The sequence below is a fragment of the Gopherus flavomarginatus genome, chromosome 20, assembly GCF_025201925.1.
Source record: "Gopherus flavomarginatus isolate rGopFla2 chromosome 20, rGopFla2.mat.asm, whole genome shotgun sequence".
NCBI classification, from domain to species: Eukaryota; Metazoa; Chordata; order Testudines; family Testudinidae; genus Gopherus; species Gopherus flavomarginatus.
The window spans coordinates 25,086,175-25,113,975 of record NC_066636.1 but is presented as its reverse complement, the minus strand read 5'-3'; the positions used below and the strand labels follow the sequence as shown (position 1 = coordinate 25,113,975).

The following is a 27,801-nucleotide window of genomic DNA, read 5'->3' as shown; positions in this document are numbered from 1 at the left end:
CCCTTACCTGCCTCGCACCCCCAGCCAGACAGAGGAGCAGGGGGACCCAGCCCTCCTATGCCGGCCCCGGGCTGCTCTCTGCACCCCATCCCGGCTCCGGCCACCTGCCTGGACTGGGTCCTGCCTCCTTCCCCTCCAAACTCTGCAGCCCTGAGTGCGAGGAGCGCCCAGCCCCGGCTCCGGCCCAGCGCAGCAACAATGGAAATGCCAAGTCGCCTGAGTTCACTGAGGCATGGAGAGTCCCCTCTTAAAAGGGCAATGCGCTCCCACCGGCCTGGGACTGAACCAACCCACTGGGGATAGCCCGGCCTGGCAGTGGGTCTGGACTATGCCCTGCGGGCTGTTCCCCAGGGTTCTGCCCAGGCCAGTTTTCAACAGTGAAAGCCAAGGGGCTTCCAGCCTTTGTCCGGGGGGTGGGGTGGAGAGAATAGCCCTTCCCTGCCATGCCCTGGTGCAAGGGACTGGGGTAAAGTCAGCTGGTTATGCCCCCACTCCACCACCCCCCATGCACAGGAGATGGGGCTGAGGACCTGCTGGAGGCATTCAGTGCCATCTCCTAGTGACCAGGGGCTGCCATGTCCCTGTTCGGTCTAGGCGGCAGGGTGCACAGGTGGGTGTCACCTGTACTAGAGAAGCAGGGGCTTGTTACTATTTTCAGCTCCTGCCAAACCGCACTGATGGGGTGGAGCGGCTCATCGCCACCTGTAGTCAACATGTCTAATGCTTTCTGTGATAAGACCATTTTCAATTGCTTGTAACTTTACCAAACTTAGGCTGTTTTGGCTGAAATTTCCCAAGCTTAGCATCTGCTTTAGGCTGAATTTTTCTGGAAATTTTCAGCAAAAACAGTTCAGTTATTTCTGAGAATGAGGTTATGGGAAAATACATCACCCATGTTACAAATTTCTTACAATTGCTTCAGTGAGAAGCTCTAGTGCCCCCGTGCTTTGGTGCAGGGTCTTGTCATTGGGTCTTTGTGTCGGGGAGGGGCCTTTTGCCATCCTCATGAAAGTGGGCCCAAATCTGCCCATTATAAATCTCTGACAATATGCACAAGGCTCATCAGAGGCTGGTAGCTACATTCTCCAAACGTTCCACCTGCACTGAGTCTGCTCCACCCCCCATGCCCCAGCTCCTACAGGGCAACTGGCCTGAGCATGCTCCAGCCCTGGGCTGCTAGGTCAGAATAGGACTTTCTCTGCAATTGCTCCTTCCAAACCCCAGAGCCACAGAATAGCACAACCGAGGGCAGAGAGATTGTCTCTCCCATGCGCTCTGTGCCCTTCCCCCACCCGCACTAGCCTCAGGCAGCTTGGAGGAGACATAGAGCCCTGTTGTGAAACAGGAGACAATATTCACCTGCAGAACCTGGCATGGACCCCAGGATTCCTGAGTCTCAGGCTTGGTCTACACTAGAGATTACTTTGGTATAATTTATGGTGCTCAGCGCTGTGAATAATCCACCTCCAGCATGACATAAATTACACCAACCTAAGTGCCAGTGTGGATGTGCTACGTCAGTGGGAGAGCTGCTCCCGCCGCTCCTGGAGGTGGATTTATTATGCCAATGAGAGAGCTCTCTTCTGTCAGCATAGAGCGTCTTCTCCAGACACCCTGCAGCTGCACCACTGTAGCACTTCTAGTGTAGACGAGCTCTAAGGTTTCCTGTCAGCAAACACCTGTGAAACCCACTGGCAAACTATGTGTCTCATCCTCCTCTGCTAGTGTGTCCTCATAGAGAATGACAACCTACTACTGCTACCAGTTACCTCCCTTAGCTCTGTGCTCTCGATTGAAAAGTTCCAGCCCTGATGGCAACTCATGTGTGGGACAGTGTGATGCCACAGGATGGAATTTCTATTTTTTCAGTTGTCTTTTTAAAAAACCTAGGAAACTGCATTAAAAAAAACCTATGTTACAAGACCAGTAAGGCTGCAAAGGCATGCATTAGGAAATGCCTGAATGAGCTCTGCCCATGCAAATTAATTTGGCCTCCTTATATGTATGCATTATGATTAAGTTGGCAGAATTAGATTTTTATTTTTCTAATAATTTTGACGTGTAATAGCAATGTTTATCTTTAAGCATCCCCCCTTCCAGTTTTTAATCAATGTAAATGTTCACACTTGCTCAAAGTTAGGGGTTAATTTTTTTTTCCAGTTTAAATTTTGACAGTTGTGGGGAAGTCAGACAATAATTGTTTAATGAGAGCAGACATTGCGATTCAAAAAGTTAAAGCTTTATACCTATTAAAACACAAATGATCAACATCACATGTCAAAATATACAAGGTAAATATCCTAAAATCAACCAGCAGTTTTCGTAATTTGCCTAGTGTCATGGAGTCCCCAGGCGATGCTCTGGAACTGATCCCCACAAAGCCAGGCAGGACTTTGGGGAGCCTCCTCTCCCTTGGAGCAGACTTGTTCAGGGCAAGAAGCTCACATGGCTTCACCTCCTGGGTCTCTCCTTGGAACATTCAGCATCCTCTGCCCCTCCGTGCGCTTTCCAAAGTGAGTCCATCCAGTGGGGTCCTGGGAAAGCCACAGGGTCCTGCACCCCCACTTTGCAGTCAGACGTGACTCTCAGCCAGCCAGTAAAACAGAGGTTTATTCGATGACAGGAACACGGTCTAAAACAGAGCTTGTAGATACAGTGAACCAGACCCCTCGGCCAGGTCCATTCTGGGGGGCAGTGAGCCAGACCCCCCCCGTCTGCACTCCACTCCTCAACCCCAGCCAGGTCCAGACTAACAACCCCCTCCAGCCCCTCCTCTCTGCTCAGCTCCTTTCCTGGGCCAGGAGGTCACCTGATCCCTTTGTCTCCAACACCTTCAGTTGGCACCTTTGCAGAGGAGGGGCCCAGGCCATCAGTTGCTAGGAGACAGAGTGCCAGGCATTTAGGCTTTTGCTCTGCCAGATACTTAAAAACTGCCTAGGGGACACTGAGGCACCAACACGGTATTCAGAGAAAACATTAAGAACATTCCCAGTTCGTCACACCTAGTTATAAATTCCAATGATTGCTGAAGGCAATAGTTGTCATTGGTTTGTGTGTGTATTATGACATAGATGTTTACCAATATTTACCCATTTAAAAAAATGTATTCCTTCCAAGCCTAATTATGAGACAGTCTGTAACTAATCAATCACATAGTAGTTTTTGCACAACAGCCGAGCCAGCCCTGGATCGCACTGTGTGTATTTCAATGTCAGTACATGCTTCCCAGCTGCCCCTCCCTCACAGGCGGTTCCTTCTGGTAAGAAACACAAACACACTCATGTTTTGCAAGTGTTGGTGCTGACGAGGTGAGGGTGGAGTCTGGCTCAATGGCTTAAGGGCTTTTGGGAAGCCACTCCAAGGGCAGGGGCAGAGCTGCCACACCCCTCCCCCACGCCCAGTGGGTGAAGAATGACTTATGTGACTGGGTGAAAGCATGTTCCCAGAACTGGTGCTCATATGGGGGGGAGGGGATCCTGCCAGGCACTGCCCCAGCACCTGCTGATCTTGGAGGGCTCAGTGCTTGGCAGAGTGGAGGCACATTTCAGGGTGCCCAAACCCAGCCAAGCAGCTTGGGCTGGCAGGCTGGGAGCCGGCTTCTGTTCTTGAAGGTTTGAGAAATCCAGGTGCATCCCATCTTACTGCAGGTCTCTCTGTTATAGTAACAGGGAGACTGAAGTCTCCTTTGGCCCCCAGGAGAGTGGGGTCACTCCAGGCCCAAGGCAGGGTCCATTGGTAGGAAGTGTGAGAAAACAGCAGGTTAGCTGGAGAAAAACTGCAGCATGTAGACCTGAGACTGTGCCCATTGGTGTGTGCTAGTGTGCAGAGAGGGGCTAGCCCCACCAGTGGGCCCTGGGGAGCCGCTGGGGGCTGGGCCCCCAGTGGGCACTGGGGAGCCACCAGGGGGCGGTGCTGGGGGCTAGGCCCCCAGTGGGTGCTGGAGAGCTGCCCGTGGGGGGTGAGGCTGGGGGCTGGGCCCCACCAGTGGGTGCTGGGGAGCCGTTGGGGGGTGGGGCTGGGGGCTGGGCCCCACCAGTGGGTGCTGGGGAGCCGCCAGTGGCTGGTGTTGGGGGCTGGGCCCCCAGATGCTGCTGGGGAGCCGCCAGGGGGTGGTGCTGGGGGTTGGGCCAGTGAGCAGAGTTGGAGGTTTACAATTGATGGCAGGCAAATTAAATTTACACACACAAAACACCATTTTAAGGGGTCTGTGCCCTGGTTCCTGCCTTGCTCCCTGCGAGGCATCTCCTCAGCAACGCTGGACACCATGCGCATCACCCCTGCCCTCTGCTCCCTCCTCTGGCCTCCCAGAGACCAGAGCCGAGTTCAAGGTCCCCGTGTCAAGGCGCCTCCTGGCCTGGTCCCAGGGTATCTAGAAGATTGAGACTTTCAGGGGGTGGGGTGGAGTCTCACACATCAGCCTAATGCTGGGTATTTACACCTTCCTGTGCAGCACCTGGTGTTGTCCCATCAAAGAGAGACACTGACGGACCTCAGGTCTGACCCAGTCTGACTGTTCCTAAACACAGAACCCCTGCCCTGCGGGGTGGGGGAGAGAGAAAATGAACTACATGGGACACGTTAGTCAGTTGCAGTGTTGTAGCAGTGCTGGTCCCAGCAGACGAGATGGATGAGGTAATAGCTTTCACTGGACCTATGTCTGGGCTGTGGAAGGTACCAGCCTTCGAGCTATGGAGCGTAGGAAGAGCTCTGTGTAGTTCAGATGTTGGTCCAATACTAGATATTACCCCACCACTCTGTCTCCCTCTGATGTTAGTGTCACGGACTCACAGATCATGCCTGCTCGTGGCCCCGTGCGGTCCGTGGGAGGTGCCCCTTTCAGTGTGACAGCCCTTCTCGGGGGGCCACTCTCTCTCGGGGTCAGGCCCCTCCACCTCCTGAAGCCACACATCTCTGAGCTTTAGCACACCTGTTTCTAGCCGTGGGCCCCCTCAGGGAGTCCACACGCTCTGGGCCTCCCGGGCCTCCACCCCCAAAGGGGTTGACGCACCCCCGCCCTGTTCTCTAGCCTGGAGTGACTCTCAGCCAGTGTAACACATGAAGGTTTATTGAGCGTCTGAATCTAGCACAGGAAACTCTCAGGGCCTCAAGCCTGGCCTCCTTCAGCACAGCACATCCCAGTCCCCCCTGCATCCAGGGGGTCTCTGCCTGCTCCCCCCTCTGCAGCCCCAGCCCCCCTGCTTCCCAGCTGGGCCTCCGATATCCCCAGCCCCAACCCTGCCTCTGTCCATTGTCTTCTCTCCAGGTAAACAGGGTTGTAAACAGGGTGGCTGGGTCTCCTCTCCTCTGGCCCCTCTGGCTGGAACTGGCTGTGTCAGGTCACGGGGGTCCTCTGTTCACAGCCCATTGTCTTCCCACTGGCCAGAACCGGCTGTGACTCCTGAGCCAGGTCTCCGGGTCACCAGGTCACCAGTCGCTGGGGTCTCCATCCAGGGCTGGCTTTACGCCAATTCCACCAATTCCCCTGAATTGGGCCCCGCCTAAGAGGGCCCCGCGCCCACTGAGAATCCCTTCCCTGGCTAGAGGCGCCTTTTTAATTTTTACTCACTTGGCGGCACTTTGGGTCTTCGGTGACCCTTCGGCGGTGGGTCCTTCGCTCATTCTGGGTCTTTGGCAGCACTTTGGTGGTGGGTCCTTCAGTGCCACCGAAGACTTGGAGTGAGTGAAGGACTCGCTGCCGAAGTGCCGCCAAAGACTCAGAGCACTGCCCGGTGAGTACAAGCCCCACGTGGTTTTTTTTTTAATGTGTGTGGGGTTTTTTGTTTTTTTTTTAAGTCATCCCTGCCGTGGCCCCGTCAAAACTGTTCGAATTGGGCCCCGCAGTTCCTAAAGCCGGTCCTGTCTCCATCCTCGAGGCCATTGGCCGGGGTCCCAAGTTCCCTCGCCAGTCCTCTGTAACAACAAACTCCCTCTCCCCTCACCTTGTTAAACCAGTAACACCCCGGGACACTGAGTCCCCCTCCCTCTGCGTGCAACCCACTGGAAAACACAGAAAAACCAGGAGACTTTGTCACAGTTAGTCATGGCACTCGGTGTGCTGATGGTTTTCGTTGCCCTTCTCTGCCCCTTTCCCAGTGCTAACACATCTTTCTGAGATGGGGCGACCAGCCCTGCAGGCAGTGTTCAGGTGTGTGAGGGGGGGCGGGATACCAGGGATTTCCATAATGCCATTATGGTATTTACTGTCTCACTGTCTATCCCCTTCCCCGGCAGGGCCCAACACCATGTTCTCTGCTTAGCCGGCCACTGCGCACTGAACACGTTTCCAGAGATCCAGGCACGATGAAGCGGCTGGTGCTGAGTGAGGGGCCAGGCCCCGAACTGGCCAGTCCTGGGGTCACTGGCTCAGGTTCAGGCTCAGGCTCACCTGCACTTCAGTGACCCCAGCGGCCAGGTGAGCTGCTGTGAACACAAAGATGCCCAGTAGGTGGCAGCGTCGCTCGACCAATGAGCTGCTGTGGCTGCAGAACAGGTGCCACAGGGATGTGGGGGGGCAGGAGGGGAGGAGCTCACTGGATACCCCCCTCCCCCCACGGTTACACTGTTGGAGGGGGGTCAAGGCCAGGGCAGGGGGCAGATAGACATGGGCAGGGTGGGGGGTGCAGAGGGCATGGGGCAGATAGACATGGCCGGGGTGGGGGTTTGTGATGAACTAGGAATGTTCTTCATGTTTTTCTGAATACTGTGTTGGTGCCTCAGTGTCCCCTAGGCAGTTTTTAAGTATCTGGCAGAGCAAAGGCCTAAATGCCTGGCACTCTGTCTCCTAGCAACTGATGACCTGGGCCCCTCCTCTGCAAAGGTGCCAACGGAAGGTGTTGGAGACAAAGAGATCAGGTGACCTCGTGTCCCGGGAAAGGAGCTGAGCAGAGAGGAGGGTCTGGAGGGGGTTGTTAGTCTGGAGTTGGCTGGGGACGAGGAGTGAGGACAGACGTGGGGGTCTGGCTCACTGACCCCCAGAATGGACCCGGCCGAGGGGTCCGGTTGGCTGTACCTACAAGCTCTGTTTTAGACCCTGTTCCTGTCATCGAATAAACCTCTGTTTTACTGACTGGCTGAGAGTCAAATCTGACTGCAAAATGGGGGTGCAGGACCCTGTAGCTTCCCCAGGATCCCGCTGGGGTGGGCTCGCTGTGGGAAGCGCACGGAGGGGCAGAGGATGCTGAATGCTCCAAGGTCAGACCCAGGAGGTGAAGCCGTGTGAGCTTCTTGCCCTGGAGACAGTCTGCTCCAAGGGAGAGGAGGCTCCCCAAAGTCCTGCCTGGCTTGGTGGGGAGCAGTTCCAGAGCATCGCCCGGTGACTCCATGATAGGGGGGTGTAGCGGGCATGGGGCAGACAGACATGGCCAGGGAGGGGGGTGTAGTGGGCATGGGGCAGATAGACATGGCTAGGGTTGGGGGGGTGTAGTGGGCATGGAGCAGATAGACATGGGCAGGGCAGGGGTGCAGAGGGCATGGGGCAGATAGACATGGCCAGGGTGGGGGGCATGTAGCGGGCATGGGGCAGATAGACATGGCCGGGGTGGGGGGCGTGTAGTGGGCATGGGGCAGACAGACATGGCCGGGGAGGTGTAGTGGGCATGGGGCAGATAGACATGGCCAGGGAGGGGGGTGTAGTGGGCATGGGGCAGATAGACATGGGCAGGGCAGGGGGTGCAGAGGGCATGGGGCAGATAGCCATGGCCAGGGTGGGGGGCATGTAGCAGGCATGGGGCAGATAGGCATGGCCGGGGTGGGGGGCGTGTAGTGGGCATGGGGCAGACAGACATGGCCGGGGAGGTGTAGTGGGCATGGGGCAGATAGACATGGCCGGGGGGCTGTAGCGGGCATGGGGCAGATAGACATGGCCAGGGTGGGGGGCAGGTAGTGGGCATGGGGCAGACAGACATGGCCAGGGAGCGGGTGTAGCAGGCATGGGGCAGATAGACATGGCCGGGGGGCTGTAGCGGGCATGGGGCAGATAGACATGGCCAGGGTGGAGGCGGTGTAGTGGGCATGGGGGAGACAGACATGGCGGGGGGGGTGTAGCAGGCATGGGGCAGATAGACATGGCCGGGGAGGGGGTGTAACGGGCATGGGGCAGATAGACATGGCCAAGGGGGGCGTGTAGTGGGCATGGGGCAGATAGACATGGGCAGGGAGGGGGGTGCAGAGGGCATGGGGCAGATAGACATGGCCAGGGTGGGGCGGGTGTAGTGGGCATGGGGCAGATAGACATGGGCAGGACGGGGGGTGTAGTGGGCATGGGGCAGACAGACATGGCCAGGGAGGGGGTGTAGCAGGCCTGGGACAGATAGACATGGCCAGGGTGGGGGGCGGTGTAGTGGGCATGGGGCAGACAGACATGGCCAGGGAGCGGGTGTAGCAGGCATGGGGCAGACAGACATGGCCAGGGAGCGGGTGTAGCAGGCATGGGGAAGACAGACATGGCCAGGGTGGGGGCGGTGTAGTGGGCATGGGGCAGACAGACATGGCCAGGGCAGAGGGTGCAGAGGGCAGAGGAGAGATAGGGAGAGGCACTAGCCTCGGCCCTCCCCTTGCAGCCTGTGTCCATCCCCCGCCTATCTGACCCCCATCACCCCGTTGCCATGAATGAGGCAGCGAGAAGGGGGGGGCTGGTTACAAAAGAGCTCGCCCCCTCCCGCTGCAGGCCTGGGAAATACAGCCCCATTGGAGAGGTCTGGTCCTTCCCCTCCCCCTGCCAGCATATCTCAGTCACCTACTGTGGGGGGGGGGCGCAGATCATTTTCACCCCACAGCTAGGGACCGGGATGTCCGTAATTGCTCCAAACCAGCCAGGTGCTCAGCAATCTGGGCAGGTTCCTTGGGGCCCTGTAGCTCGGGGGCGAGGGCAGCACCCAAGGGAAGTTGCTTTTCCCTGATCTGCCAGCCACACCCTTGGCTTGTGCCCAGGCTCAGCACTCGGTGCCTGCCAGCGGCTCCTGAGGGGCAGTGCTCACGTTCAGGAGCGTCCTTGGATCATCTGAATTTGCATAATCTCTTCTCTTGTTTGCTTTTATTAGTGCGCCCTCCTGCCAGCCCAGTCAGCCGAGTTTCCTTTCTCTCCAGGGCTAAAGGGCTTTGGGCACTTTGCTGTGTAAGTTCTGCACCTGTTGGACTGTTTGTGTTTGCAGACCAAGGACACAGGAGGCTTCCAGTGCTGCTATTTCAAGCGCACTGGGTGGCATCTGTTCTTATCGGCCTGGCTAGTGCGGCTCCGCAGCGGGCTCATTCTGCACCTGCCTAGGAAACGAGATTTTAGTGTGAACCCTGGGCACTCGCTAACCTTGTATGTCCGGGGGTCACGCCGTGCTCAGCGCCGGCCTTTGTACATTCAGCATGAGACCCAGGCAGACCCTGCTTCTGCCTCGTCTCTGTCAGAGCTCTGGCTGCCCGAGGTGCAGGCGGGCCTGGATTTTGCAGCTCTTTGCTGTTTGTGCAGGGGGGACGTCCTTCTGGCACTGCTGCGTTTCTTCTGTGAGCCGCACCTGTCCTGTGGGCTCAGCATGGTGTGATGGTGGCCTCCACAGACGCGTGGTCTCTGCTCTCCCCCTCCATCATATCCCATTTTCACGCTGGGGCACCAGCACTGCTCAGCCTGGCAGCAATTCTGTTGCGCTAGGCTGCCACATCCCTTTGGGAAGCGCTGGCCTTGCAAATCTCTGCTGGTCATTGGTCTCAGCTCAGCCCACCTGGTCGCTGTTCAAACCCAGCTGCCCTGGTGTCATTCCGCAGCGTAGCGCTTGCTGGGCTCCCCCGGCCCCGCATGTCTTTGCCCAGAGGTGCCCCCTTGTCCTGAACAGGCCCAGCCTTGCCCTGCTCCTGCTGGACTCTCCCCACATTGTGAGTGCAGCACCCGGCCCCAGTCCAGCACAGAGACCTCGTGCCCAGTGCTGGGCTCGTCAGGTGCCTTCTGTGGGTCCCGGCCAGATCCTGCGCTCCTGGAGTCTCCCTGGGCCTGCCCCCTCCTGATTCCTGTAGCTGATTCCCAGCTCGCCTCGCCTCTTGGATCCCACGCCAAGTGCAGCCAGGTGGGTGCCCTGGGGTGGCAGTGGGACACGGGCGGGCAGGATTCGCATGCCACACTCCCAGCTCTGGCGGCTGGCCGCGGGCCCAGGGCTCCCGTATGGAGACAGCCCCCTCCCCCATCATCTCCCCCAGCCCCGCCCCGGCGTGGCGTCAACAGCCCTGGCCTGCTCATGATGTGCCTGGGGAAAGCTGCTTTTTTCCTTTTTCCTTGTTTCTGTTGGGTAGTTCCTGCTCTCGCTCCCTCCCTGTTAGCAAACATGAACTCCATGTCACCGACTCCCCTGACGACACCCAGGGGGCTGGGAGTATGTGAGGCCGTGGCTGGTCCGTGGTCCGGCAAGGGCGCTGGGCAGGGGGCCTTGTTCCCCAGTTCCTGGGCTGCAGACTGGGCCCCTTATCCCCCCTGCCCAAGTGCTGGGAACTCCAAGCCCAGCCACACATGGACTCAGTGCAGCTGGGGCAGGGAATCGGGGGCTCAGCACACAACTCTCTGCTGCCACTGGCGCCCCTTCCCCAGGGCGTCCTCGGCGTGGGCCTGGGTCACCGAGTCAGATGCAAGGGGCATGATGGCGGCTTATGGCCAGAAGCAGGGAGGGGGCAGAGGCCCTAATGCCAGCAGAGGGACAGACACAGTCATGCCAGCCCCAGAACCATGGCAGGTGGGAGCCTGGGGGGGCCTCATGCCCAGCATTCCACAGGGGTGAATCTGGGGCAGGTGAGGGGAACCCAGGGCCAGACAATAGCTGGTACCTGGATTTTAACCCCACACGGGGCGTGAGCTGGGGAAGGGACCAGGCGGCCGGCTGAGCAGCACCAAGCTCCCAAGGCATCTTGGTGGCTGAGCCAAGCGGCTGCAGGGACCCTCCCATCCTCCCCCTCCCCCCCAGTTCCTGGTTCCCCTCTGGCCCAGCTCCGGAGCTGTGGTTCAAGGCCAGGGCTGAGTCTGGGTGGGACGGGAGAATCAGACCCCCCCATTCCTCCAACCTCAGGCTTCTGCCCCATTCTCCACCCAGTGGGGCCTTTCCCCAGCCCCAGTTCAGGGCCATCCCCTGGCCCTCGCTGAGCCCCTGTGCTGGGGACACTGCAGGGGTTTGTTCTCTGACCTTTCCACACTCATCTAGGGAGGGCGAGTGAGGCAGGGCTGGGGCTGAGGTTTTGGGGGCAGGGCCTCAGGGCTGGGGGTGCCCTGGGGAGGGCAGGGCCCAAAGACCAGCACAGACCTGGGCGACACCGAGCAAGCTCCTGGGAGTGTCCCCAGCCCGCTGAGTGAGGCCCCACCTGCTCGCAGGTGCTGCTATAAAGCTCGAGCCGCAGAGCCGCTGCCAGTTCCTGATTCCTGGATTGTCGAGAGCCCTGCGGGCTAACGGGAGGTGCAGCCCCATCGAGCGAGGCAGAGCCCGAGCCCGAGCCAGAGCCCGGTGCTGGGACACCCGGGGCCAAGCCCCCACCCCACCACCTGCCATGAAGCCCCGAAGCCTGGGCACAGCTGCCCTGTGGCTGGGTCTAGGGCTGCTGCTGCTGCTGGCCACAGGTGAGTGGCACCTGGAGCCGGATCGGACTCACCCGGGGCTCTGGGCTGCGCAGGGGGTTGGGGGAGTCATGGCGTGAGGACGGCGGAGGACCCAGGGCAGGTTTCTTGTCCGTTCCCTAGAAGGATCCGTGGGGTGGGGCCATGGCTCAGCAGGTCGGGCAGCCCCAGGGCCCCGCTGCCTTTAGCCGCTGATCTGCTGCTTGATGCAGTGGGGTGGGGGGGCAATGGATGAGTGGGGCCTGATTGTCCCAGACCCCGCAGTGACCCAGAAAACAATGGGCAGCGCCTGGAGTTCCTAGGGTACCCTCTGCCCAGCCCCCCCCGGGGCCCAGTGTTCCTGGGGTACGCTCTGCCCAGCCCCCTCTTTGGCCCAGTGTTCCTGGGGTCCCCTCTGCCCATCCCCCTCTTGGACACAGATCTTGTGGGGTCCCCTCTCCCTGGGGTGGGTGCTTTGGCGAGCCCCTTCTCCTCCCCCAGGGCCCCTTTCTGAGGGTGCCCAGAGGCAGCGGGTTGGGACGCAGGAGGGCGTTGGCCGACAGTCATTGGTGCCTCTCCCCGGGGCTGACCCTGGTGGGTCTGGGCTGTGTCGCTCTGGCTGAGCCCAGTGCTAACGGCCTGGGTCCAGTCAGGGAAGCCCAGCAGGGAACGTCCTGTCCAGAACTCCTGGGGGCAGCACGTGGATCCCTGACTGCCCCGAGTGACCTGCCATGGGGCCGGGACACGGCGCCCCAAGAGAAGGGGGGCTGTTAGCCCCAGGCTGGCCCCGGCTGCAGGCTCAGGCCGAGGGCGTCTTTATGGCTCCCAGGACTGCGGGGCCCGTGGGCCTCCTGTGAATGGGCAGCGCTGCCCCTGGCTGGTCGGCCTCTCTGCATTGGGGTGGGCTGCTGGGTTTGTGGCAGGAATTGCTCCACAGGACGCCCCAGCTGGGCGCGTCGAGGCCCAGGAAGGACGGGGTCAGAGCCTCAGCCGTTCTCACTGCCCGGGGGGTGTTGGCAGGTGTTCCTCCAGGCACCTTCCACAGCAGGAAGGGAGGCGGAGCCGCCGGAGCCCCTTCTGGGCAGGACACTCGGGCCAGGCTGGCACTGCCAGGCCCCTGCTCTGGACCCCCAGCTACTGACGCCAAGAAAAGGTGCTTGGGGAAGGAGCCAAGTAACATTCCACACCAATGGGCCGGAACGCAGAGGCCAGGCCAGCCCAGCCCCACACGGCTCACTTCACACGGGGCACAAGGGTGGGGGCCTGGGGAGCTTTCCAGGGATTCCAGGGGGCGAGGGGAGCTCTCTGGGGAACCCGGGGGGTGGGGGTAGCTCCCCAGGGACCTGCAGGGCTTGTCTCTGCTGGAGACGTGAAGCAGCTCCAGATGGGACCCAGGGGCTTCCTACACCCAGCTCCACGCACTGAGTCAGACTCCCAGACGTGGGGCTCGGGGAGGGTGCCTGATCCACAGCAGGGCTGAGGTGCCCACGGATCACTGGGCTGGGCCCACGTCAGACCCCACATCGGGGTGTTTGTGCTCTGGCAGCACAGCCCCTCTTCGAGTTCGAGCTGGGGGACTTGGTATGTCAGGCTGCGGCCCCAGGCACTCCGGTCACTCCCATCCAACCGGGGATCATCAGCACAGCCCCGGGACCTGCCCCGGGACCCCCAGAGGACAGTGACGTTCCCCTCCCTTGTCTGACTCCTACCTTGGACCAGCTTTGTCTTGTCGGGGTCACCAGCTGCTTTCCTTGTCCCTGTGACTGTCCAGGCATTGGCTGAGCCCTGGGAACTTTCGGCCTCACTAGAATCTTGTGGCAGTGAGTTCCCCAGGCTAGTCACAAACTGTGTAAAATAACTGCCCCTGACAAGTGGGCACCTGATGCCCCAGCTTCCCCATCCAGGGGTTTCTATTGCTTGCCTGCACCCCGTACTTTGTTCTGTTTCTTCCTGAACTGAATGGACCAATTCTCTCCTAGGTACAGCACAGGGCACCACCACCGCCACTGGTGGCACCGACGCGACCACCCTGCCCCCCAGCAGCACGACTACCCCGCCCTCAAACAACACGACCACCCTGCCCCCCAGCAACACGACCACCGCACCATCAACCAACACGACCACCCTGCCCCCCGGCAACACGACCACCCTGCCCCCCGGCAACACGACCACTCTGCCCCCAACCAACATGACCACCCCGTCCTCGGGCAACACGACAACCACACCATCAACCAACACGACCATTCTGCCCCCAACCAACACGACCACTCTGCCCCCAACCAACACGACCACCCCGCCCTCTGGCAACACGACCACCGCACCATCCACCAACACGACCACTCTGCCCCCAACCAACACGACCACCGCACCATCAACCAACACGACCACTCTGCCCCCAACCAACACGACCACTCTGTCCCCAACCAACACGACCACCGCACCATCAACCAACACGACCACTCTGCCCCCCGGCAACACGACCACTCTGCCCCCAACCAACACGACCACCCCGCCCTCTGGCAACACGACCACCGCACCATCCACCAACACGACCACTCTGCCCCCAACCAACACGACCACTCTGCCCCCAACCAACACGACCACCCTGCCCCCCGGCAACACGACCACTCTGCCCCCAACCAACACGACCACCCTGCCCTCTGGCAACACGACCACTGCACCATCCACCAACACGACCACTCTGCCCCCAACCAACACGACCACTGCACCATCCACCAACACGACCACTCTGCCCCCAACCAACACGACCACCGCACCATCCACCAACACGACCACCCCGCCCTCTGGCAACACGACCACCGCACCATCAACCAACACGACCACCCTGCCCCCCGGCAACACAACCACCCCTCCCCCAACCAACACGACCACCCTACCCTCCAGAAACACGACCACCCCGCCCCCAACCAACACGACCACCCCGACCCCCAGCAACACAACAACCCCACCCCCCACCAACACGACCACCCCGCCTCCGACCAACACGACCACCCCTCCCCCCAGCAACACAACAACCCCACCCCCTAGCAACACGATCACCCCACCGCCCACCAACACGATCACCCCACTCCCTAGCAACACTACCACCCTGCCCCCCAGCACCTCCACTACAACCCGGCCCCGGATCTATTTCTTTCTCTCGTTCCGCATTGTGAACTGGAACTTCAACGACTCCCTTCTCAACCCCAGCACCAGTTACTACAAGGAATTATATTCCAAAATCCATAACATGGTGAGCACAGCAGCCCCTCCCTCCCCTCCCTGCCAGCTGGGGGCGGCTGCCAGCCCCAGGCTGGGGGGCTTCGCAGGGAGCTCCAGCGAGCTGCCATGTGACGAGCCTTCGGGCCTCTGGTGGCTGCTGCAGTTCGGGCTCCACACCCAGAGACCCCACGGAGCGGGGAGGGGAGACGCCCCCACCCCACCCCACTCCACCCCCAGGCCCAGACCTGGGCACCAGCCCCCTGAGCCCCAAAGTCTCCTGTCCTGCAGTAGTGAAGGGAGAGTCCCTCAGTCCTGCCTGGGGAGACACCCCCCCCCGACCCTGCCTTCGGCTCTGGGCCCCTCTGCCCCTTGCCAGCCAGCTCTGGGGAGACACCCCCCCAACCCTGCCCTCGGCTCTGGGCCCCTCTGCCCCTCTCCAGCTGGCTCCGGGGAGACACCCCCCCGACCCTGCCCTTGGCTCTGGGCCCCTCTGCCCCTCTCCAGCCAGCTCTGGGGAGACACCCCCCCAACCCTGCCCTTGGCTCTGGGTCCCTCTGCCCCTCTCCAGCTGGCTCCGGGGAGACACCCCCCCGACCCTGCCCTTGGCTCTGGGCCCCTCTGCCCCTCTCCAGCCGGCTCTGGGGAGACACCCCCACCCCCCCGACCCTGCCTTCGGCTCTGGGCCTCTCTGTCCCTCTCCAGCCGGCTCTGGGGAGACACCCCCACCCCCCGACCCTGCCCTCAGCTCTGGACCCCTCTGCCCCTCTCCAGCCGGCTCTGGGGAGACACCCCCCCAACCCTGCCCTCGGCTCTGGGCCCCTCTGCCCCTCTCTAGCCGGCTCTGGGGAGACACCCCCCCAACTATGCCCTCGGCTCTGGACCCCTCTGCCCCTCTCCAGCCGGCTCTGGGGAGACACCCCCCCAACCCTGCCCTCGGCTCTGGGCCCCTCTGCCCCTCTCCAGCCGGCTCCGGGGAGACACCCCCTCGACCCTGCCCTTGGCTCTAGGCCCCTCTGCCCCTCTCCAGCCAGCTCTGGGGAGACACTCCCCCAACCCTGCCCTCGGCTCTGGGCCCCACTGCCCCTCTCCAGCCAGCTCTGGGGAGACACCCCCCGACCCTGCCTTCGGCTCTGGGCCACTCTGCCCCTCTCCAGCCGGCTCCGGGGAGACACCCCGCCGACCCTGCCCTTGGCTCTAGGCCCCTCTGCCCCTCTCCAGCCAGCTCTGGGGAGACACCCCCACCCCGACCCTGCCCTTGGCTCTGGGCCTCTCTGCCCCTCTCCAGCCAGCTCTGGGGAGACACCCCCCCCGACCCTGCCCTCAGCTCTGGGCCCCTCTGCCCCTCTCCAGCCGGCTCTGGGGAGACACCCTCCTGACCCTGCCCTCGGCTCTGAGCCCCTCTGCCCCTCTTCAGCCAGCTCTGGGGAGACACCCCCTGCCAACACTGCCCTCGGCTCTGGACCCCTCTGCCCCTCTCCAGCCGGCTCTGGGGAGACCCCCCCCCGACCCTGCCCTTGGCTCTGAGCCCCTCTGCCCCTCTCCAACCGGCTCTGGAGAGACACCCCCCTCCCGACCCTGCCCTCGGCTCTGAGCCCCTCTACAACTGGCTCTGGGGAGATACCCTCCCAACCCTGCCCTTGGGTCTGGGCCCCTCTGCCCCTCTCCAACCAGCTCTGGGGATACAACCTCCGCCAACGCTGCCCTCGGCTCTGGGTCCGTCTGCCCCTCTCCGCCAGCTCTGAGGAGAACCCCCCCGACCCTGCCCTCGGCTCTGGGTCCCTCTGCCCCTCTCCAGCCGGCTTTGGGGAGACACCCCCCCCCCCGACCCTGCCCTTGGCTCTGGGCCCCTCTGCCCCTCTCCAGCCGGCTCTGGGGAGACACCCCCCCGACCCTGCCCTCGGCTCTGGGCCTCTCTGTCCCTCTCCAGCCGGCTCTGGGGAGACACCCCCCCAACCCTGCCCTCGGCTCTGGGCCTCTCTGTCCCTCTCCAACCGGCTCTGGGGAGACACCCCCCCAACCCTGCCCTCGGCTCTGGACCCCTCTGCCCCTCTCCAGCCGGCTCTGGGGAGACCCCCCCCGACCCTGCCCTCGGCTCTGAGCCCCTCTGCCCCTCTCCAACCGGCTCTGGGGAGACACCCCCCCCGACCCTGCCCTCGGCTCTGAGCCCCTCTACAACCGGCTCTGGGGAGACAACCCCCCGACCCTGCCCTTGGCTCTAGGCGCCTCTGCCCCTCTCCAACCAGCTCTGGGGAGACAACCTCCGCCAACGCTGCCCTCTGCTCTGGGCCCCTCTGCCCCCTCCCTCCAGCTTTGGGGAGACACCTCCCCTACCCTGCCCTCGGCTGTGGGCCCCTCTGCCCCTCTCCAGCCAGCTCTGGGGAGACACCCCCACCCCGACCCTGCCCTTGGCTCTGGGCCTCTCTGCCCCTCTCCAGCCAGCTCTGGGGAGACACCCCCCCCGACCCTGCCCTCAGCTCTGGGCCCCTCTGCCCCTCTCCAGCCGGCTCTGGGGAGACACCCTCCTGACCCTGCCCTCGGCTCTGAGCCCCTCTGCCCCTCTTCAGCCAGCTCTGGGGAGACACCCCCTGCCAACACTGCCCTCGGCTCTGGACCCCTCTGCCCCTCTCCAGCCGGCTCTGGGGAGACCCCCCCCCGACCCTGCCCTTGGCTCTGAGCCCCTCTGCCCCTCTCCAACCGGCTCTGGAGAGACACCCCCCTCCCGACCCTGCCCTCGGCTCTGAGCCCCTCTACAACTGGCTCTGGGGAGATACCCTCCCAACCCTGCCCTTGGGTCTGGGCCCCTCTGCCCCTCTCCAACCAGCTCTGGGGATACAACCTCCGCCAACGCTGCCCTCGGCTCTGGGTCCGTCTGCCCCTCTCCGCCAGCTCTGAGGAGAACCCCCCCGACCCTGCCCTCGGCTCTGGGTCCCTCTGCCCCTCTCCAGCCGGCTTTGGGGAGACACCCCCCCCCCGACCCTGCCCTTGGCTCTGGGCCCCTCTGCCCCTCTCCAGCCGGCTCTGGGGAGACACCCCCCCGACCCTGCCCTCGGCTCTGGGCCTCTCTGTCCCTCTCCAGCCGGCTCTGGGGAGACACCCCCCCAACCCTGCCCTCGGCTCTGGGCCTCTCTGTCCCTCTCCAACCGGCTCTGGGGAGACACCCCCCCAACCCTGCCCTCGGCTCTGGACCCCTCTGCCCCTCTCCAGCCGGCTCTGGGGAGACCCCCCCCGACCCTGCCCTCGGCTCTGAGCCCCTCTGCCCCTCTCCAACCGGCTCTGGGGAGACACCCCCCCCGACCCTGCCCTCGGCTCTGAGCCCCTCTACAACCGGCTCTAGGGAGACAACCCCCCGACCCTGCCCTTGGCTCTAGGCGCCTCTGCCCCTCTCCAACCAGCTCTGGGGAGACAACCTCCGCCAACGCTGCCCTCTGCTCTGGGCCCCTCTGCCCCCTCCCTCCAGCTTTGGGGAGACACCTCCCCTACCCTGCCCTCGGCTGTGGGCCCCTCTGCCCCTCTCCAGCTGGCTCTGGGGAGACACCCCCTGACCCTGCCCTTGGCTCTGGGCTCCTCTGCCCCTCTCTGCCAGCTCTGAGGTGAACCCCCCCGACCCTGCCCTCGGCTGTGGGTCCCTCTACCCCTCTCCAGCCGGCTCTGGGGAGACACCCCCCCCCCGACCCTGCCTTCGGCTCTGGGCCCCTCTGCCCCTCTCAGGCCGGCTTTGGGGAGACACCTCCCCCCACCCGACCCTGCCCTCGGCTCTGGGCCCCTCTGCCCCTCTCCAGCCGGCTCTGGGGAGACACCCCCCCCCCGAAGCTGCCCTCTGCTCTGGGGCCCTCTGCCCCCTCCATCCAGCTCTGGGGAGACACCCCCCCGACCCTGCCCTCGGCTCTGGGCCCGTCTGCCCCTCTCCAGCCGGCTCTGGGGAGACACTCTGTGCCCCTGCACCCCAGAGAGGAGCAAGGAAGGTTGGCAGGGCCGGGGCAGATCCGCCAAGCTGGGTGCTCCCTGCCCCTCCCCCCAGAGCCGGCTGGGGTGCTGGCAGTGACTCTGTTCCCCTCTGTCTGTGACAGTACCTCAATATCTACGGCTGCGCAGCGTGCCTGAATGGGCAGAACTACCTGGGATTTACTGATCTGCGTTTCAGGTACAGTGTGTGCCATGGGGCTGCCCCAGCTGTGGGTAGGGGAGGGGGCAGCCTGCTGCCTCCTGGGCTGCCGGGGGGGTGGAGAAAGGTGAGGAGAGAGCAGGTGACCCTGGGGTGTCATGTCTGACAGCCCAGAGCTTTGGTTGCCTGAGCCCGTGCTGGGCAGGTGTACTGCCTTTGCGGGGGGGAGTGCTGGAGCAGGGGCAGGTCAGGGCATAAGGGAGGTGGTTCAAAGGGGTTGTGTGTGGGAAGCAGCTGGTGCGGGGCCCAGTGGATAGTGTGGGGAAATTGGTGCAGGGCCAGGTGGCAGGAGCTGGAGGGAGCAGATGGATGGTTTGAGGAGGCCAGTGCAGGGGCAGGTGTGAATGGGGGAGCTGGGGCAGGGACAAGTGGGAATGGGGGAGCCGGGGCAGGGGCACGGGAAGAGCTGGGACCAGACCCAGTTAACACCCCCTTTCTGGCACGCTCTGCAGCCCGGGCTCGGTGGTGACTGAGTCCGTCCTGCAGTACCAAGTGAGCAACACCAGTATCAGGGCCACCGACATTGAGCAGCAGCTGACACAAAGGCTGGACAGCCAGAACAGCTTTGGTGGACTCCAGCTGGACAATATCCGTGGTGAGCAGCCTCCAGCCAGGCCCCGCAGTGTCTCCACAACCACGTGTCCAGGGGTCCCTGTGCTGGGGGCTCAGCCCATGGCTGATCGGGGCTGGTGTCTATGGCCCTTGTGCAGAGCTCTGTGGAGACCGAGCTGCCCTCAGGGGCTCCTCCAGCTCCCACCAGAGGCCCCTGGCTGGGCTGCTTTGGGGTATGTGGACGGTGCCTGACCTGCCAGCCCAGCCCAGCCTGTATCTGTCCCGGGGAGGGAGGGCTCCTGTGCCCCCTGGCAGCGCGGCCATTGAGAGCCATCCTCGCTGACCTGCACTGGGGCTGGGCCCCCGGCCATCACACTCAGCCTCTTCCCAGCACCCCAGGGCCAGGCCCCTTCCGACAGCCCCTGACTGTCCCTGGCCCTTCTGCCTGGCCAGCTGCGTCCCCTGGCCTGGGCCTCTCTGCTGGGATCCCTCTCCTCCAGGTCCTCTCCAGCCCCTGACTGCTCCTACTTGTGTTTTAGCCAACTCTGGCAGCAATCCCCCAGCCACCACAGCACCAGCTCCCCTGGTGCCTGGCTGGGGCATCGCCCTGCTGGTCCTGGTCTGCATCCTGCTGGTGCTGAGCATCCTCATCTTCATCCTGCTGGTGAGTGCCCCCCGCTGCCCATCCCTCCGGCCTCAGGCCCCCTCCAGCCTCTCTCCTTCTGCCTGCCTGACCGCACCATTCCCTCCACACCCCATCCCTACTGACCAGCCTCCTCTTGCCCGTCCAGATCGTCTGCTCGTGCCACAGGAGGAGCCGTGGGAAGCTGGATCTGTTCAGCTCACAGGCCTCGTACCAGCCCATGAATGAGTACCCCACCTACCACACCCATGGGCGCTTCAGTGCCCCCGGCAAGAAGCAGAATCCTTACAGTGATGTAAGCAGCGGGGCCTGGTCCTGCCCTGGGGTGCCCCCTAGCCCAGCGTGTGCCCCAATGCCTGTCCCCGTACACTGCCTGGGTACACCCCTGAACACCGGTGCCTAGTACACGGCAGCTCTGCCAGGCACGCTGTGGGGGTGCCAGTGTTGGGCACTGAGGGTGGAAACCACCCACATTGCTCACTGAGGGGGGGGGATTTGGGAGAGGAGGGGGTTGGTCGGCTCATCCCAGAAAATTTCGCCAAAGAGATCACAAACCCAGGGGTGGTGGTGGTGGTGGGGGAGATTAGTGCATGATGATGGCATGGTGCTTCCCACAGTCCTAATTGTCTCCCACCCAATGCACCCCCTGGGAGAGAGCCGAGGGGGGAGGGTCAAGGGCACGGGGGTCCCAGTGCCAGAAATGTGAGCATGGGGCCGTGCTGCACAATTCAGCTCGTCGGGGGGGATGTGCTAGGGGCAATGCGACGGGGGGAGCTCCTGGGGTAGATGGGAGTGGGGTTTACGGGGTGTGATCCTGTGGGATTATAGAGCGACGTCCTGGGAGAGTGGTCCTGGGGTGGGGGGGTTCATATCCATGGGGGGGCAGGGGACTGGCCTGGCTAGAGCCAGGGGAAATATTGTTCTCCTCCAGTCAGGTGGCTGCAGCCCAGGCCCTGAGTGGCCCCAGCCCCCCTCGCTGTGTTAATCACTCATGGGGCAGCTCCCAGCTGATGTGAAACCAGCAGCTAAATAAACAGCAGCCAATGGGGCAGGCTGGTGACTCTGCCCAGGTCTCTGGGGACCGCTAGTCCTGTCCCTGCCATGGCCTGGCCTGCCCTGGGCAGCACCAGCATCCCCGTCCCCGCCTGCCCACTGACCGGCCCCCAGCCCTGCTGGCTTCTCCGTCCCTGGCAGGTCCTGTGGCCAGACAGGATGTTTGCTGAACATTTGGCCCTAGTTCAGCAGGAATTCACTGGCCTGGGCGAGATGGGAGGTCAGATTCGCTAGATTGTCACTATGGGCCTGCCGGCCTGGGACAGTCGGACCTGGAATCTGTGACTCCTGCTGCTGTCCGTGGGGGACAAGCCCCCTGCCTTCTTCTAGAGGGGTGAGGGGCTGGGGTGGGGCTAGGGTCACAGGGTGGCACTGTGGGTGGGGGGGTTGAGTGAGGGGGCGGGAAGGAGGGTCAGAGGGTGGCTTCAGGATAGCATTGGGAGTGGGGGCAGGGTGAGGGTGGGGCGATGGAGTGGGGGTTGGGTCACAGAGTGAGGTTGTGGGGCAGGAATGGGGGTGGGGTTGCAGGATGAGGTTGTGGGGCAGGGATGGGGTGGAGGTGGGGTTGCAGGATGAGGTTGTGGGGCAGGGATGGGGGGTGGGGGTAGGGTTGCAGGATGAGGTTGTGGGGCAGGGATGGGGGTGGGGGTAGGGTTGCAGGATGAGGTTGTGGGGCAGGGATGGGGTGGAGGTGGGGTTGCAGGATGAGGTTGTGGGGCAGGGATAGGGGTGGGGGTAGGGTTGCAGGATGAGGTTGTGGGGCAGGGATGGGGTGGGGGTAGGGTTGCAGGATGAGGTTGTGGGGCAGGGATGGGGTGGAGGTGGGGTTGCAGGATGAGGTTGTGGGGCAGGGATGGGGGGTGGGGGTAGGGTTGCAGGATGAGGTTGTGGGGCAGGGATGGGGGTGGAGGTGGGGTTGCAGGATGAGGTTGTGGGGCAGGGATGGGGGTGGAGGTGGGGTTGCAGGATGAGGTTGTGGGGAAGGGATGGGGGTGGGGGTAGGGTTGCAGGATGAGGTTGTGGGGCAGGGATGGAGTGGGGGTGGGGGTTGCAGGATGAGGTTGTGGGGCAGGGATGGGGGTGGAGGTGGGGTTGCAGGATGAGCTTGTGGGGCAGGGATGGGGGTGGGGGTAGGGTTGCAGGATGAGGTTGTGGGGCAGGGATGGGGTGGGGGTGGGGGTTGCAGGATGAGGTTGTGGGGCAGGGATGGGGGTGGGGGTAGGGTTGCAGGATGAGGTTGTGGGGCAGGGATGGGGTGGAGGTGGGGTTGCAGGATGAGGTTGTGGGGCAGGGATGGGGTGGGGGTAGGGTTGCAGGATGAGGTTGTGGGGCAGGGATGGGGTGGAGGTGGGGTTGCAGGATGAGGTTGTGGGGCAGGGATGGGGGTGGAGGTGGGGTTGCAGGATGAGGTTGTGGGGCAGGGATGGGGGTGGAGGTGGGGTTGCAGGATGAGGTTGTGGGGAAGGGATGGGGGTGGGGGTAGGGTTGCAGGATGAGGTTGTGGGGCAGGGATGGGGTGGGGGTGGGGGTTGCAGGATGAGGTTGTGGGGCAGGGATGGAGCGGGGTGGAGGTGGGGCTGATGCCTGGCTCCGAGAAGTCACTCTACCAATGGTTGCCTTGGCAGTGCCGGCTGTGCCCCAGCTCAGGGTGGCCTGGCTGGGCTCTGCCCCTGGCACCGTGCCCATGGAGACCAGATGGCCCCGCTCCTGCCCCGGGATGGGGGGTTAGTGTAACTCTCACGCCCAGCTGGAAGCTCCCGGCTGGGGGCAGCCTGCCCTGACAGCCCCTGGCTGGAGCCAGGCCCTGTGCTCCCAGGAACGCTGGGCTCCCTCAGCCGAGCCCGTCCCTGCTGACCGGTGGGAGGCAGCCGAGGCCTGGGCGGTGCCCTGTGCAGAGCCCAACATGGCAGGTGCCCTCGGGGAGGGCGGCATGGGCTGGAGCAGGCAGAGTCTGTATGTGAGGCTCCGGTTTTCCCTCCCCAGCCCCGTGGGGCCCCAGCAGCCCACAGTGGGTGGCTGGTGCCTCCTCGGCTCCACGTCTGTCCCACTGTGACTGACCAGCCTCCCTTACCACCCAGGATCGGCGCTACAGTTTTTCGCGCACTAGGCGCACGGCCATTTCACCGCCCCGCGCTGATCCCGCGGCTCTGGTGGAGCTGCCGCAGCCATTTCTGCGGAGGGTCCGTTGGTCCGCAGCTCCGGTGGAGCTGCCGCAGTCGTGCCTGTGGACAGTCGGCTGCTCGTGCGGCTCCGGTGGACTGCCCGTGAGCACGACTGCGGCAGCTCCACCGGAGCTGCCTGCCGCCCCCCCCCCCGGCAAAATGCTGCCCCTCGAAAATCCTGGTGCCCTAGGCGATTGCCTAGTTCGCCTCAATGGAAGCGCCGGCCCTGTTACCACCTCATTCCCAGTTCCGGCCTGACACCGCCTGAGGGACTGGGGGACTGGGGGAGCCTGTCAGGGCAGTGGGTCACTCTGCTGTTAAATGGTCTCAGCCAGGCCAGCCCCACATCCCCAGGCCAGCCCCAGGGTACCAGGCCAGCCCCACAGCCCCAGGCCAGGTGCAGGTAGCAGGATGGTTGGGCAGCTGTGAACATGGAGAGGGCTGGTCTGCTGGCCTGTGGGGCCAGCTCAGAGGTGCCGCATGTGGGGAGGATGGGGGGGCAAGGGGGCTCTGCTGCTCACTCCCTGCATCAAGCACAAACTGTTTTCCAAGTAAACCTTGGGGGTGGGGGCTGAGGGATCAGGGAACTTGTCAGCGATGGCAGGAGGAGGGTCACCACTGTGCTCAGTGAAGACGGGCCTAATCAGATGCAGGGATAGAGGACTTGGGGGGACATTGTCCGCATGAGGACCCTAGTGATGCCAGCCCCATGAGTCCTGCAGTCTCTCTGCACGGCCATGGGTGGGTGCATCCACAATGAGCCCGCCAGCCAAGCAGCCTGTGCTGGGCTGGGCACTGGCGTGACCTGGCACTAGGACGAGTGGGCAGCGGGGGGCTCATCAGTCACCGGTGTCCCTGGCTCTGCATTTGGCATGGCAGGAAGAAGCACTGCTGCCTGACCCTGGCCGTGGGAGGGCCGGGCCCTGGTGCGGTTCCTGTGGGGCTGGGCCCCAGTAGCGGGTGTTTGTGTTACTCGGGTCCCTGTTCCTAGCTGGGCTGGCTCCAGCTCCTCTGATCTGTGCAGCCAGTCGCTCAGGCTGTTCAAACACCCGGCCTGAGTAAATATTTACCTCTGCAGGCCGCTAATGGCTGAGACAAAAGAGCCAAGTCATGGGAAGCCTGGGGCGGGGGAGCATAGCCAGCGCATAGGCACCTTGGAGGGGCTGGTGTTGCCTGGAGGGTGGGGACGCTCCTGCCCTGGAGCCCTTGGCTGCGGGGCAGGGCAGGCCTGTGCGCGTCCAGGGGGCAGTGAGGGGCCGAGCTGGGCGCGTGACCAGTGCCGTATTTACAGCAGACACTGGGCTGTTTGTGGTGCTGTTGGCAGAAGGCCAGCGCTAGCTCCAGCCGCGCCAGGTGCTCTGAACATTAACCCCGTGAAGCATCCACAGCCCTGCAGGGCTGTGGGGTGGGGTCACCTTCCCCCAGCCCCACCATGTGCCCCCCATGCTCCCGGGAGGTGGCGGAGCTGGAGCGGTCCCTGAGGTCTCTCCCTGCTGGCAGGGACGGGGTGGCCGGTATCGAACGTGACTGGGGCCTGTTCCTGGCCCCAGAGCCCCGGTTTCCATGCCAACAGGGGTACTGGTGGTTGCCTGGCTGGGGGTCCTGGTTGCCAGGTAATGGTGGATTGGCCCAGCTTGGCTCTAACCCCTTTGCTTCCCCCCCCAGATCGCCGCCGGCAACGGCACCAACGCCTTCTACGCCAACCCTGCGACATCAGACAATCTCTAGGGGCACTACCCCGAGGACCAGCAGGAGCAGAGCTCCCAGCATCGCCACCTGCTTCCTGCAGCTGGACTCCAGGGTGCTGGGTGGGGCTGACAAGGCAGGGGTTTGCTGCACTGGGGAGGAGGGGGTTGCATTCAAAGTGTGGCGGGGTGAGGGGGGGTGACTGCTCCCCCCACCCTGCAACCCCTGGCCCTGGGTTTGGGCCATGTGAGGGCGAGCACTAATGGGGCAAATTCCTAATGGGGGACAGTAAAGGGGCTGCCCCATATATCCCCCCCACCAACCAGCCTGGGCCGTGCAGGGAATATGACAGGGACTCTCCAGGGGAGCCCCTCCATACTGCCCCAAGCTGTGTATGGGGCGTGTCCCCTGCTCCTTCCACGGCCTGGGGGGCCCTCTGGCCCAGCTTCCACCTGTTCCCAGGAGGTGGGAGCGAGCATCAGACGGTTCTGGAGCAGCCAAATTCGAATGCATGAAGGAACTGGATGAACAATGCAAGGGAAGGACCCTCCTCTCTGCCTCCCCCCAGTTCCAAGCCCCTCCTGCCCTCAATCACTTGCCAAATGCTGTATCCTGCCACGAGGCCCCCAGTGTGCAGTGTTCGGGTTCCAGGGGTCGCGCTTGCCTGCACGGCTGGACTGGGGCTCCATTTTTATCATGTGTTCTGTAACCACGCGGCTCTGTGATGGCCGCCCCGCCATGACGGGGGGTCACAACGTCCTTGGGAAGGTCTGTATTTATAGTGTTTCACAATAAAGGGATCTGTGCTGAGTCAGGCTCTAGGCTGGTTTTCTCCTGCCCCTCTCAGACCTGTGCTTCAAAAGGGTGGGAGCAGTGGCTGCCCTGGGCCCATGATAGGCTGGGTGGGGCTGTGCCAGAGTTGCCCTTCAGTGCCATTTCTTACTGGCTCACCGCATGTGACGGGGAGAAATCCCCTGCTGCTGCCCTCCTCCCTCCAGCTGTGTGCAGAGGTGTGGATCCAGGCGCCCAGGCTGGGACACGCTGAGACTCATGGGACGGGCTGGGCATGGCACTGGGCAAACATTGAAACGCCAGAAAACAAGGAAACAAAAGTGAATAGTTACGTAAGGAAGTGACTGTGGGGCTAGGCCCAGGGCATGGGGCCAGGCAGCCCCACCCCAGCCAGAGCTTTAGGTCCCTGGACCCCTGAGCTCCCTCACCCTACCCCATCCCCAGAGGCGAGTTACTGGGCTCCCTGGATCCTGACTCAGGAAAGCTGCAGCTACATCCCCAAACCCCTGTGCCCCAGGGAGGGCCTGACCCACTCAAAACTGAGTCCCACACGTTGGGCGGAGGTGCTACCATGTGTAAACAAGCCACCTTCCATTCCTGGGGGGCTGCCTGCCCTGCTCAGCCATCGCTAGGCTCAGCAGGGCCCTGGGCGGGATCTGAACCAGCGCTGCCCACCCCGCCCCCTAGTGCCCGGCCCACCCTGCCGTGACCCTGGACACAGGTGTGTCACACAGACACTTATCACCCACCTGCCACAGCCCTGTTCCCAGTTCCTGAGTCACTGATCGAGGAATGGTGACAGCTGGGAACAGGGCAAGATGCTTCCTCCACACCACTTCCGCGTCCAGAGCCCTCCATCCTCCCAAGAGTTGCTGTCCTGCTCTTTCGCACCACAGCCCGCCCCGTCTCCTGGGAGGGCCCCCCCTCCAGTTCCACAGGGCCCTTGCTTCTCTCTCCCAAGGGGCTCCAAGGCATCTGTCACGGAGTGTGGGGAAGTCAGGGCCCTGCACCCCCACTTCCTGCCATTCACCGGGACTCTCAGCCAGCCAGTAACACAGAAGGTTTATTAGATGACAGGACACAGTCCCAAGCAGGGCTTGTAGGTACAGCCAGGACCCCTCAGCCAGGTCCCTCTGGGGCAAGGATCTTAGACCCCAGACTTGGGGTTCCCTGCCTCTTCCCAGCCAGCCCCAAAGTGAAACCAAAAACCCCTCCAGCAGGCTCTCCCCCTCCTTCTCTCTCCCCTCTCCCTTTGTCCAGTTTCCTGGCAAAGGTATCACCTCGCCCCACCCGCCCCTACCTGGCTCAGGTTACAGGCTTAGGTCCTGTCCCTCACCTAACGTCATCCCCAGCTCTCCCATCCCCCACACAGACAGCCCCTACTCCATCACACCAGCCCAGCCTGCCTTGGCAATGCCGCACACTGGACACAGGTGTGTAATAGAGACGCTTATCATGCGCCTGCCACTGCCCCTTTCCCGTTCCCGCTGAGTCACTGACCGAGGAATGGCGACAGGGCAAGACGTTTCCTCCACACCCTGCAGCCAAAACCCTCCCACCTCCAGAGCCCCCCCCCCACAAGAGTGGCTGTCCCTCCCCTCCATACCACAGCCCCTTGCCCCCTGGGATGGCCGCCCTGCCAGCTCCACAGGGCCCTTGCACCTCTCTCCCAAGGGGCTCCGAGGCATCACAGCTGGATGGACTCCCTGGGGTGCCAGCCAGCCCCTGACCAGGGGCACAAACCTCCTCCCCTCCCCAGGGCTCACCTGGAAATCGCCGGGCACTGAGCCAGCCACACTCAGCCCCTGGGACCCCAAACCGTGCCATGCTCTGGGAGCTGGATGCCCAGTGCTAGCAGCTGGCTCCTAGCGTGCCCTTCGCTGAGCCAGGCTGGAGTTTGCAGGCTGTGCTGGGTACAGGGGGGCCCGTAACACCAAGACACGTGTCCAGCTCTTGCTAGTGGGCATGAGCCCCCCAG

At 63.0% G+C, this 27,801-nt stretch overlaps 2 protein-coding genes across 2 annotated transcripts in view; one reads left to right on the top strand and one right to left on the bottom strand.

Annotated features, from left to right (window-relative positions):
- Window positions 1-2,943: 2,943 nt before the first annotated feature.
- The window catches only part of TRIM46 (tripartite motif containing 46), a 71,022-nt gene continuing 46,164 nt past the window's right edge, over window positions 2,944-27,801 (bottom strand). The window contains exon 11 of the transcript XR_007770510.1: window positions 2,944-3,002. The gene's annotated coding sequence lies outside the window, so the exon portion shown is untranslated. The remainder of the gene's footprint in view (window positions 3,003-27,801) is intronic.
- On the top strand, window positions 7,844-25,841 carry MUC1 (mucin 1, cell surface associated). Its single transcript, XM_050931010.1, has 9 exons — window positions 7,844-7,867; window positions 9,150-9,447; window positions 11,333-11,575; window positions 13,531-14,804; window positions 18,841-18,914; window positions 19,388-19,530; window positions 20,027-20,151; window positions 20,279-20,425; window positions 25,011-25,841. The coding sequence occupies exons 1-9, from the start codon at window positions 7,844-7,846 to the stop codon at window positions 25,071-25,073; spliced, it is 2,391 nt and encodes a 796-aa protein (XP_050786967.1). The 3' UTR covers window positions 25,074-25,841.

What these genes read in the sequence shown, in the direction of transcription:
- MUC1 (XM_050931010.1), top strand. Translation starts at nt 7,844, where the DNA reads ATGGGGCAGATAGACATGGCCAGG. An exon ending in GCTGCTGCTGCTGGCCACAG is followed by an intron (nt 11,576 to 13,530) that starts GTGAGTGGCACC and finishes ATTCTCTCCTAG; the next exon opens with GTACAGCACAGGGCACCACC. An exon ending in TCCTCATCTTCATCCTGCTG is followed by an intron (nt 20,152 to 20,278) that starts GTGAGTGCCCCC and finishes TTGCCCGTCCAG; the next exon opens with ATCGTCTGCTCGTGCCACAG.